Source organism: Myotis nattereri (genome assembly GCF_964212035.1).
Source record: "Myotis nattereri genome assembly, chromosome: 9".
NCBI classification, from domain to species: domain Eukaryota; kingdom Metazoa; phylum Chordata; class Mammalia; order Chiroptera; family Vespertilionidae; genus Myotis; species Myotis nattereri.
In genome coordinates this window covers 81,155,739-81,168,753 of record NC_138084.1, presented here as the reverse complement: position 1 = coordinate 81,168,753, position 13,015 = coordinate 81,155,739, and the positions used below count along the sequence as shown (strand labels likewise).

The 13,015-nt window shown below is 46.9% G+C and overlaps 1 protein-coding gene across 1 annotated transcript in view; it reads right to left on the bottom strand.

The window, feature by feature from the left end:
* Positions 1 to 13,015, bottom strand: part of UBE4A (ubiquitination factor E4A) — a 58,784-nt gene that overhangs the window by 35,030 nt on the left and 10,739 nt on the right. The window contains exons 3-4 of the mRNA XM_081098308.1: positions 1,193 to 1,366; positions 516 to 628 (exon numbers count right to left, since the gene is read on the bottom strand). Coding sequence (XP_080954434.1) covers positions 516 to 628; positions 1,193 to 1,366 — 287 coding nt within the window. The remainder of the gene's footprint in view (positions 1 to 515; positions 629 to 1,192; positions 1,367 to 13,015) is intronic.

Sequence of the window (13,015 nt, the reverse complement as noted above, 5' to 3'; positions counted from 1 at the left end):
TAGAAGATATTATATATACAACATAACTGTGTATATATAAAGTTATCCTAAATCAAGCTCAAATGTTTAGTATTGCCCCTAGCACAGAGAAAGCATTAAAAGAATATTTGTTGAATGGTATAGAGAATCAGCAATTAAACTCACGTGAAAGCTACTACACTGTGATTGCTGACCTTACTCAAACTTATATGAAGATAATTTAAATGTACAAAGTTGTCAATGTCTTCCCTATCCGACTTTTATCCCTTTAATGTTAATTAGGCACCTATAAGGTAAAATGCCTGTTTTGATTTTGGTAAAGATAAAAAGAAGAAAGAGATGACATTTTAACTGGCCTTAAAGAGTGGGTAGATTTGGACATGTGGCCATGGCTGGTAAGAAGATACCAACAGAGGAACACCCCAAACCACGGAGAGATGGAGGAGAAAAAAACCGTGGCTGGAGAAAGGTAAGCAGAGCTCAGCTGCACGGCTAGCTTCTGCTGACGGCACACATAAGGAACATGTGAACGCTACCTGCTCAATGTTGTTCATATCAAGCCAGTCTTGATCTTCGAGGTCTCCTGCCATTTCTTCCAAATACACACAGCGGCTGGGGATACCATTCCCACTTTTCATGCTCGGGTCACCTGGGAAATGGTTTTAATCTGGTAGGTTAAGGATAATGCTTCTGTTTTATAGACAACCCATCTAGACAGCACTTCTCTTGAACTCCAAGTTTGATCGGGTGATATTAGAATAACCTTGACCTATAAAGCAGCATCTGAAGATTTAAGTCCCCCCGCCTCCCAATTACTGAGCATGGACTTGGTATAAACCTAACACCATGACATTTAAAGAGTAAAACCCAGACATTCGACTAACTTTGGGTTTAACTGCAGAGAAGGCACAGAGTGGAAACATTGTCTCATACCGCTGGAAGACTTCCATCTAAATGCTGAGGTCACCGCTGAGGTAGTAAAGGCAAGCAACCATATAGCACAGTCAGTATCAAGCTTAGAATGAAAGTTCCATCTGTGTCTAAACACTGATTTTAGGTTACGTCAAAGTTTCACTGAAATCCAAGCCCCGTGTTCCAGGGAGTACAGCAAGTTTGTTTAACCAGTAGATACAACAGATTTCTGAGAGCAAGTCCCTAGCCTGAGAGGGAAGAGCAGAGCAACGAACAGACCGGTTGCAAGTGTGTAACTCACTGTTGTCCAGAGTAATGAGGAAGATCCTCTGGATCATGTGATTGATGTTGAGTTGCTCACATATTTCCTGCTGTGAGCGGAATGAGCGGCTAATTTCAGCCACAGAGTAATCAAATTCATCCAGGCTCTCTGACACGCTATTATCCGAGTCATCCGGGCTAGGCTGGAGTTCATCTGCCAAAAACGGAAGCCATAGCAGTCACACTCCTCTCTCTTAAGAGAACCAAGCATAGTTCCCAAAATGGTAAGTATAACCAAGAGAAGGATAATTTTGCAGGTAAAACAAGTTAATCAGCTAATCAGTGAACATCTCAAGTCAGTCAATATTTTAAAAAAATTGCGATATAACATTTAGTTCCAGGTATATAAGATTTGATATTTGTATGTATTGTGAAATGTTCACCAAAATAAGTCTAGTTAACATATTTCACAATACGTTGTTGGAATTTTTTTTTCTTGTGATGAGAACTTTTAAGATCTACTCTGTTAGCAACTTTCAAATATGGAATATAGTATTATTAATTATAGTCACCTGCTATGTAATTACAACCTCATGGACTTATTTATAACTGAAAGTTCCCATCTTTGGATACCTTCACTCATTTAGCTCACTTCCCACCCCGCCTGTTCTCTATCTGTGAGCTCTTTTTTATTTCACATACTAGAGGCCCGGTGCACGGATTCACTTGTCCACTGGTGGGGTCCCTCAGCCTGGCCTTATCATCTGGGACCCCTTGGGGGATGTCGGACTGCCAGTTTCGGCCTGGTCCCTGCAGGCCAGGCTGAGGGACCACACTGGTACATGAATCTGTGCACCAGGCCTCTAATATGCATATAAGACCTTTGGTTAATCTCTTCCTGCCCTTCCCCATTCCCCCTTCCTGCTGAGATTCATCAGTCTGTTCCATATTTCCATGCCTGCACATTGAGCATCTGCCACCTGGTGGTCAGTGTGCATCATAGCTACCAAACGGTCAGTCACTTACACTTTTATATATATATACACTAGAGGCCTGGTGCACAAAATTTGTGCACTCGGGGGGTCCCTCAGCCCAGCCTGCAAGCTTCACATAGTCTGGGAGCCCTCAGGGGGATGTTCTACAGACAGCTTATGCCCACTCCTTAGCACTGCCGCAGAGGCGGCAGAGGCTCCTGCCACCGCTGCTGCGTTTGCCAGCCGTGAGCTCGGCTTCTGGCTCAGCAGCGCTTCCCCTGTGGGAGCGCAGTGACCATGAGGGGGCAGCTCCTGCATTGAGCATCTGCCCCCTGGTGGTCAGTGCTTGTCATAGCAACCGATCGGTCCACCATTCCGTCGATTTGCATATTAGCCTTTTATTATATAGGATACTAGTGGCCTGGTGCATGAAATTCATGCAGGGGGGCGGGGGTGTCCCTCAGCCCAGCCTGCACCCTTTCCAATCTTGGACCTTTCGGGGGATGTCCGACTGCCTGTGGGATCAGGCCTAAACCGGCAGTCGGACATCCTAACCGCTTCTGCCTGCCAGCCTGATCACCCCCAAGGCTTTTACTAGTATAGATAGATATAACCCTTCACAGAAAATTTCACTAACCCTGCTTTACAATAAGGGCTTGACGACTGAATCATTGGGGCCAAGATTTCCTTTCTTTGAATAGTAGAGGGAATAATGATCTTGTCTTTAAGTTGCCCTGAACTTCAAATGAGATAATGACTTAGAAAAGTATAAAAGCATCACATAAAGACAACTGTCTTTTTCATGTACTGAAAAGACAATAAAGTGGTAAAATGAAAAACACTATTTTTCATTTATAGCCTTTATTTAAACTTTGAAATTGAGAAAAATTTCACTCCTAGTTTCATTTCTTTACATTCAATATTTATTTTGTATTAGTTTCAGGTTTTATATTAGTTACAGAATAGTGGTTAGACAATCATATACTTTACAAAGTGTTCCCCGATATTTCCAGTACCACCTGGCATCATACTGTCATTACAACACTGTTGACTATATTCCCTATTTAAGTGACAATAGGTCTACAGGTTCCTACCAATCTTTCTTTTGTGTTGCTCGACCTTCCTTTTCTTTCTCACCTCTCCCCTCATTTTCTTTATATAGGATTTCAATTGGCCCTCATAGCTCAGTGAAGGCGCTGGGACACGCTTAATCCATTTTACAGAGCAGGAAACTGAGGCCAATTCCAGTTGGCTGTGGAACTGGACTCCTCGCGCAGGAGCCCTCACAGCCGGCTCTCCGCCTTTCCTCAGGGACAGCCGCGGGGCAAGCAGAACAACCCTTCCCGTGAGGCTTCCAAGCCTCACTCTCCAGCACCTCTTCATCATGGATGCTCCACAGTCTTTCCTCCCCCCCCCCCGCCCTCATTCTTTACTGCCCCCCCCTCCAGGAGCAGGTGGTAGGCGTTGCACTCACCGTGCAGGCGCGTGCTGCCGCGGGGGCCGGCGGAGCAGGTTGGGGTGGGTGCGGGCTTGCTTTTGGGCCACGGTGGGAGCAGGAGTCTAAGCCTCTCAAGTGCGCAGGCCGTGGCGAGGCCTGGCTAGCGCCGGGAGCTTGGCCGAACCGAGGTGGCACTGCCCCTCAACCCCCGCCTCAGGGCTGCGGGTCCGTGCCCCTCTGCCCGGGGGTCCTTCCATGTCGTCAGTCATTGCCTCGTTTCCTGCTGGGCCGTGCCGCATCTCGGGGCCACTGCAGAACCTCGCTCTCCACGGGTGAGGCAGATACCCCCCACCAGCCCTGTCTGGTGCACCCTGCCTCGGCGCCACTCTGCACCCCTTGGGCCACCCGCCTCCTGGCCAGCTGCTTCGCCAAAGCTTCCTCTTCCTTCAGCCGCTCTCCTCAGACCCCCTGGCGGCCCCACCCGTCCGTGGCTCCCTGTAGCTCCCGTCCCACTTGGCTCTCCCGGACTGCCCACCTGTCAGGATACTGGCAGGGTGCCCTGCTGAGGGCAGCGTGGTCCTGAGGCACGGGGTGTGGGTGTGGGGGGCAGCTCCAGGAAAGTTTAGTAAACCCCAGGTCGGTGTTGGGATTTGGCTGTGGGCCATGGGGGAGTCTGCCTGGGTGGGACGAAATCGTGCTTAGACCTGGAGTGCCGCCCTGAAGCCACGCCGACCCTGTGAACGGTCGTGATGTGACACTGTCCTAGACAAATTTGCATATTCCTTCATTTGGTATATATATATATATATATATATATATATATATATATATATGACTAGATGCCCGGTGCACAAAAATTTGTGCATTTGGGGGGGGGGGTCCCTCAGCCTAGCCTGTGCCCTCTCACAGTCTGGGACCTCTTGGGGGATGACCACCTGCTGGCTTAGGCCCGCTCCCCGGGGGATTGGGCCTAAACTGGCAGTCAAACATCCCTTTGGCAGCCCAGGAGCCCTCGGGGGATGTCCACTGCCCAGGGGGAGCAGGCCTAGGTTGCAGTCGGACATCCTTAGCTCTGCTGAGGAGGCGGGAGAGGCTCCCACCACCACCACTGTACTGGCAGCCATCAGCCTGGCTTGTGGCTGAGCAGAGCTCTCCCTGTGGGAGTGCACTGACCACCAGGGGCCAGCTCCTGCATTGAGCGTCTGGCCCCTGGTGGTCAGTGTGTGTCATAATGACCAGTCATTCCCAGTCGTTCTGCTGTTAGGGTCAATTTGCATATTACCCTTTTATTATATAGGATAGAAGCCTGGTGCACAGGTGGGGGCTGGCTGGTTTTCCTGAAGGGTGTCCTGGATCAGGGTGCTTGGCCAGACTGGGTGAGAGGCTGATGGCTGTCTGCAGCAGGTCACATCCCCTTCAGGGTGGGGGTCCCCACTGGGGTGCCTGGCCAGCCTGGGTGAGGGGCTGATGGCTGTTTGCAGCTGGTCACATCCCCTTCAGGGTGGAGGTCCCCACTGGGGTGCCTGGCCAGCCTGGGTGAGGGGCTGATGGCTGTTTGCAGGCTGGTCACACCCCCTTCAGGGTGGGGGTCCCCACTGGGGTGCCTGAACAGTCTGGGTGAGGGGCTGATGGCTGTTTGCAGGCTGGTCAAGCCCCGCCCAGTGGGGAACCTCACCCCATGGAGGTTTGGCCAGCCTGGGTGAGGGGCTGATGGCTGTTTTCAGGCTGGCCACACCCCCTTTAGGGTGGGGGTGCCTGGCCAGTCTGGGTGAGGGGCTGAGGGCCATTTTCAGGCTGGCCAAGTGCCTCCAGCGACAGAAGTTCCCAGCCTCTCCTTTTTTTCTTTTTTTTCCCTTTTATTCTGGGATTTATTTACCTTCTATAATTGAAACTTTGTAGCCTTGAGAGCCAGGCAGGGCAGGCGGGAGGGAAGCTTAGCTTCCTCCATCGCCAGGGGCAACCCAAGCCTCCTGCTCGCTCCAGCTACGTGGCCATGGCCTGCTGAAAGCAGGTATCTGGGGCTTATTTACCTTCTATAATTGAAACTTGGTTGCCTTGAGTGGAGCTCAGAGCGGGCCGTGGCAGGCAGGAAGCTTGGCTTCCTCCATCATTGGGGCAACCAAGCCTCCTGCTTGCTCCAGCTCAGTGGCTGCCGGCTGTTATCTTGGTTGGGTTAATTTGCATATAATCGCTGATTGGCTGGTGGACGTGGCTTAAGGCATAGCAAAGGTATGGTCAATTTGCATGTTTGTCTTTTATTAGTGCAGACAGACTAGAAGCCCAGTGCATGAAATTCGTGCATGGGGGGCGGGTCCCTCAGCCTGGCCTGGGCCCTCCTGCCACTGCCGCTGTGCTCACCAGCTATGAGCCTGGCTTCTGGCTGAGCAGTGCTCCCCCTGTGGGAGTGCACTGACCAGCAGGGGGTAGCTCCTGCATTGAGTATCTGCCCCCTGGTGGTCAGTGTGTGTCACAGCAACCAGTCATTCTGCTGACAGGCCGAAACCGGCTCTCTGACATCCCCTGAGGACTCCCAGATTGTGAGAGGGTGCAGGCCAGGCTGAGGGACCCCACTGGTGCATGATTGGAGCCAGGGAGGGATGTGGGTGGTTGGCCTGCTGGGGAGGGACTGCGGCAGGGCTCCAGGGTGTGTCTGGCCTGTCTTGCTCAGTCCCAATCAGCCAGACCCCAGCAGCAAGCTAACCTACTGGTCAGAGCGTCTGCCCCCTGGTGGTCAGTACACATCATAGCGACTGGGCGACCAGTCAACTGTCTGCCCCCTGGTGGTCAGTGAACATCATAGTGAGCAGTTGAGCAGCCTTAGCATATCATTAGCATATTACTCTTTGATTGGTTTAACGGCCAATTGATGACCGGACACTTAGCATACTAGGCTTTTATTATATAGGACGACTAGAGGCCTGGTGCATTAAAATTCATGCACTGGAGGAGGGGTCCCTCTTCCCAGCCTGCCCCCTCTCACAGTCCAAGAGCCCTCAGGGGCAGGAGGTGACCCAGCGATCAGGGGAAGGTGATGCTCCATCACACCTCTGCTGCTGCCACTGGTGGCAGAGCAAACCTCAGCCAGTCCTGGTTACCTGAGCCTAGGGCGGCCCTGGATGGCTGGGCAGCTGTCATCTGAGGCTTGTCTGTGCCTCGGGCCGACCCTGGGTGGCTGGGGGGCTGAGAGGACTGGGGGACTCTGGAGGCAGGCGTGTGGAGTGGCCGGGTCTGCCTGGGGGCGGGCCCAGCCTTGCCACGTGCCTGCCACCCCGGTTGGGCTGAGGGGACTGGGCGCCGCCATCTTTGAGGGCCGGTCAGTCAATTAGCATATTCCCTCCTTATTGGCTGTGGGCGTTGCCATCTTTGAGGGCGGGGCAGTCAATTAGCATATTCCCTCCTTATTGGCTGTGGATGCCACCATCTTTGCGACGGCGTGAGGGTCAATTAGTACATTCCCTCTTTATTAGATAGGATAAGTGAGATCATACAGAATTTGTCTTTCTCTGTCTGATGTATTTCACTTAACATGATACCCTCAAGGTCCATCCATGTTGTCACAAATGGCAAGGTTTTCTTTTCTTTCTTTTTTAAAAAATATTTTATTGATTTTTTTACAGAGAAGAAGGGAGAGGAATAGAGAGTTAGAAACATCGATGAGAGAGAAACACCAATCAGCTGCCTCTTGCACACCCTCTACTGGGGATGTGCCTGCAACCAAGGTACATGCCCTTGAACGGAATTGAACCTGGGACCCTTCACAGGCTGGCTCTATCTACTGAGCCAAAGCGGTTAGGGCAAGATTTTATTCTTTCTATTGCTGAAGAATATTCCATTACATGTATATGTCACGTTGTTTTATCTGTACTATGTGACAGTTCTAGTTTTAATTTTTTTTGAGGAACCTTCATACTGTTTTCCATAGTGGCTGTACCAATTTACATTCCCACCAACAGTGCACCAGGGCTCCCTTTTCTCCACAGCTTCACAACACTTGTTATTTCTTGTCTTTTTGATAATGGCCATTCTAGCAAATGTGAGGTGGTGTCTCACTGTGGTTTTAATGTCATTTCCGGTGATTAGTGATATTGACTGCCTTTTCACGTGCCTGCTGGTCACCTGTACGTCCTTTTTGGAAGATGGTCTCTTCAGACCATCTGCCTATTTTTAAATTGGATTGTTTGTTGCTTTGTTTTATTTTTTGTTTTGCTGTTAAGTTGTATTAGGCAATATCTTAAGTTCAGATTCTGAAATCCTGGCTAAGTCCTACCACCTTTTGCAAATCAAAAGTTTCATTCTTTCTACTCATAATTAATTGCACACCACAGTGCTAAAATTAGCAACATGATTTTCCCTACAGAATCCCAGGGAAAACTTTTTATCCTAGGGATAAAAAAATTACCTACTAGATCAATGTGCCTTTAATTATTTTAAATGTTTTTTTTTTCTGGATTTTAAGAGAACATATATTTTTCATTTTTTAGTAATACATTTTATTAAATATCTACATGCCACAAAATTATTTCATTGTAAATTACTCAGGAAATGCAAAACCACTTAACTGGCTCTCTCCACCTAAGTTTGGTTGAGGAACTCTTATAGGGAAACAGAAGGAATATAATACGTACTCACGGCAGGAATCACTACACGGAACAGGTTTGAGAACGAGAATCTCTCTCACTCTGAAGACTGTTTTAGACCTTGTTCATAGATGTCTTCAAGATGAATACTTTAAAAATAAATTCATGTAATTCATATAATTATTCAGACTTGTTTGGTGATGCCGGTTTCAGAAGGCTGGTGAGGAAATCATGGAGAAGCAACCACTTCAATGCTGAGTGCCTTTTCTTTGAGGTGCCCTCCACACCGTGGCTCTCAGTTCCCGGGCGCAGGGGAGGCTTGTTGGCCCACTTGCAGAGTTTCTGACAAATTTCTAGGTGATGTTGTTGGTGTTGGTTTGGACAAAACACTTTAAGAATCACTGCTTTAAGATATATTTTCAGAATTTAAACTAATAAGCAATGCCCATAGGCCTTTGCTTTTACTAATAGTAAATAAATAAAAGAACATTTATATTTGGCTCCATCAAACTTTACATTTTCAGACTTTTGGCATATCCTACTTGAACTACATAGATAATTTTTTCATCTTGGCTCATAATAATTCCCATGAGTTCAAAAGACAGAACCACAGGATAGTCCAGTATTGGATAACCTGTGACTGCGTGAAAACATTTACTTACAAAATATACAGTAACTTCAGGGTACAGGGCTCTTGCTCCTGTCTCGTCCACATCTCTTTCCTTTAGGAAACCCAGTACAAAATAATGAGAATGAGAACACGACCTATCATGCATATAGACACAAATGTCACAGTGCACAGCCATACTGATGGCAGACTCAGGAACTTTGCCAAGCAGCAATAATTCTCTACAAAACATACCTGTCTGTCCTCATCTCTAATCACTAGTGTAATGAGAGGACCCTTTGGTGACCTGTTGGAATGGACACCTTAACAACAGGACCAAAGCCTGTGCAGAAGGCTTCAGTAAGGAAATCTTGTGTCTGTTGCCTTGGGTGATTACAGTTTAATGATTTCATCAGATCAGAATCTTTGGGACAACCACGGTGGGCGCTTCCTGCATCCCCAAAAGCAAGTAACTAGGAGACAGGCCCTCCTTTGTCATATCCGACTTGGAAAACGCCTCACGGAGCCCCAGACTGAGGATAATTTTATACTGGCACTGGTGCTGCAGAAATCAAGCCCCTGTGGCCTCAGGCTCCTGAGCACTGATTTCACGAACTGTCACCACTCTTCTTCCAGAAATAGTAGCAGCAAAGGGTGACCAGACCTTGGTACACATCCGAAATGCAGTTAAATTCCTGGCACAGGACTTGACTCAAATACAGGTAAGCCGTCTAACAGGGCGGCTAATTTGAAAAGTAACAGGCTCCTCCTGAACCTTAAACTCTTGAAATGTTCCAGCCCGAATGAAAGCATTTGTTTGCAGGCATTTGGCGTTTTTCACTGCGACCTTGATTCCATTTTCAGTAGTGAAGTGCTTGGCATGTTCTTGGACATGTGGCCTCAGGACTGTGGCGGTCCCGCACGTTGTCGAGGCTGGCCACCGGGCTGTCGTCACTCACCTGGAAACTGCTGGTTTGTGAGGGGCCCCGTCCACCACGTGAGGGATGCCCCTGGGGCAACACCTGTTCCCGGGGACCACAGGCACCTTTGTGTGGGGATGGAGGCCTGAGAGCCTTTCCCAGCCAGCGCACGTTTGTTTTAACAATTCCAAACTGTACAGGAAAACATACTGTAAATATGGCCAAACTACAGTTCTTTATATTTTTTAATATATTTTTATTGATTTCAGAGAGGAAGGGAAAGGGAGAGAGAGAGAGAGATAGAAACATCAATGATGAGAGAGAATCATTGATCGGCTGCCTCCTGCACATTCCCCACTGGGGATCGAGCCCGCAACCCAGGCATGTGCCCTTGACCGGAATTGAACCTGGGACCCTTCAGTCTGACACTCCATCCACTGAGCCAAATTGGCTGCAGTGGTCGGCAAACATTAGTCAACAGAGCCAAATATTAATAGTACGACGATTGAAATTGCTTTTGAAAGCCAAATTTTTTAAATTTAAACTATATAGGTAGGTACATTGTTATTAACTTAATTAGGGTACTTCTAAGTCTTAGGAAGACCAACACTCAAGGGGCCAAAGAGCTGCAGTTTGCCGACCATGGGGCTAGGGCAGGGGTGGGCAAACTTTTTGACTCGAGGGCCACAATGGGTTCTTAAGCTGGACCCGAGGGCCAGAACAAAAGCATGGATGGAGTGTTTGTGTGAACTACTATAAATTCAAAGTAAACATCATTACATAAAAGGGTATGGTCTTTTTTTTTTTTTTTTAGTTTTATTCATTTCAAACGGGCCGAATCCGGCCCGCGGGCCGTAGTTTGCCCACGGCTGGGCTAGGGCCATACCTCTGTTCTTGAACATTTCTCATTGCCAACAATTCAGTTCTCGACCAAGTTCACAGAAAATATGTCTCAGCTGAGGAACAAAACTTTGATTCTCTACCTGACAACCCTTTCCTGCCGATACCTCAGCATGACATGGTTTCTCAGGCTGCAGACAAAGGACAGCAGGCAGTTTCCCCAATAAATCGCATTGTCAACATTACAGGAGATTGTGCTTGAATTTTTTTTTTTTTTTGCTTTTGTTGCTGGTGCAATGGATTAGGACAATTTTAAAACATAAAGAGGCCATTAAGAATGTTAATGGGGGGGTGGGGGGCAAAGGGGGGTTAAAGACACATATGTAATACCTTAATCAACAAAGAAAAAAAAAAGAATGCTAATGTTGCTAAGAATGTGAAAGAAACAATGACCACAGGCAACGGAAGAGGTAGAAAACTGTGGCTGATTTGGATAAATGAAAAGCAGTGAGCCGTGACTGCGCTCTGGAAGCAGCGATACATGAAAAAGCGCAGATGTGAAGATGCCGTGTGCTGACTTCCTGAAAGAAACCCCTGGACCGAGTGCTGAAAGCGACTTGTTTAAGGCTGGGAAGGGGTGGCTCAATACATTTAAGAAGCTTTTGTTCACAGATTAAATAGTACATTAGACATGTCCTGTCTATAAAAAAGGTTAAAACAGGGAATCATTTGGGGGTCTGGAACGGATTAATTCAATTTACGTTATTTCTAATGGGAAAGAAATGATTCGGTTTTTGAGCAAATCGCTTCTTGAACAGCTTTCCAGAACGAATTAAGGAGAACCAAGGTTCCACTGTAATATTTTCTGAACCAGTTCCCTATGGACAACCCTTTAACTCAGCAAAGTTTTCCATATTTTCCCCTATTCTGGTGCTATCATTTATTAGTGTGATTTTTAGTTTTTATAAAAAATGGAATCATATTGTATACATTGCTTTTCAGCTTGCTTTTTACACATAATCAGCACCAACACCTTTCTCTGTTAAATTACTTATAGGCCAACCTCCTTCATTGTATTGCATTGTATGTACAACTGTGATTTATTTATTTATTTTTTTAAAAAAATATTTTATTGATTTTTTACAGAGAGAAAGGTAGAGAGATAGAGAGTTAGAAACATTGATGAGAGAGAAACATCGATCAGCTGCCTCCTGCACATCTCCTACTGGGGATGTGCCCGCAACCCAGGCACATGCCCTTGACCGGAATCTAACCTGGGACCCTTCAGTCCGCAGGCCGACGCTCTATCCACTGAGCCAAACCGGTTTCGGCAACAACTGTGATTTATGTAGCTACTTCTCAACTGATGAAAATTGTTACCAATTTTGCATGATTTCAAACAATACTACACAGAATAAAACTTACTCTTTTTGTGCACTTGTATTTCTGCAGGCTAAATTTGTAGAAGTAGAATTGCTGGGTTAAGGAACTTGAACATTTAAAACTTAACATATACTACTAAATTACCTCAGAAATACTGCTCTGATTTACATGCTCAACAAGAATATTTTCATAAATGTCACAGCTAAAAAGAAACTATAACCATCTAATTGTTTTTAATGGGCATTTCTCTAAATACTAGTGAGACTGATTTTTTAAAATCTTCGTTATTGTATCTATATTGCTTGCTCATATCTTTTGTTCTTTCTAATTTGTTACCTTTTTCTTATTGATTAATCTGTTTACTTCTTTTTATTTTTTATTTTTATTTTATTTTATTTTATTTTTAAAATATATTTTATTGATTTTTTACAGAGAGGAAGGGAGAGAGATAGAGAGTCAGAATCATCGATGAGAGAGAAACATCGACCAGCCGCCTCCTGCACATCCCCCACTGGGGATGTGCCTGCAACCCAGGTACATGCCCTTGACCGGAATCGAACCTGGGACCTTTCAGTCCGCAGGCCGACGCTCTATCCACTGAGCCAAACCGGTTTCGGCTGTTTACTTCTTTTTTAAAAAAAATATATTTCTTTATTGATTTCAGAGAGGAAGGGAGAGGGAGATAGAAACATCAATGATGAGAGAGAATCATTGATCAGCTGCCTCCTGCACGCCCCCTACTGGGGATCGAGCTCACAACCCCGGGCATGTGCCCTTGGCCAGAATCGAACCTGGGACCCTTTAGCCCGCAGGCTGACGCTCTATCCACTGAGCCAAACCGGTCAGGGCTGTTTACTTCTTTATAAAGCAACTTAAAAGACTGCTTCGAGAATGACACTGGCGGTCAACGAATTTAAAAGCGGCATTGTTCACTCAGCGCCACCCAGGACTCTGCATGTCACTGACAAAATGGTTACTTAGAAAGTCCATGGAAAAGTCTCAGAAGAGTGCCTTCACTGTGGTGAGTTTAGTAAAAGTGAAGCTCAGCTGGGCCGGCGTGGTTCAGTTGAGTGTCGACCTATGAACCGGGAGGTTATGGTTCAATTCTTGGTCAGGGCACACGC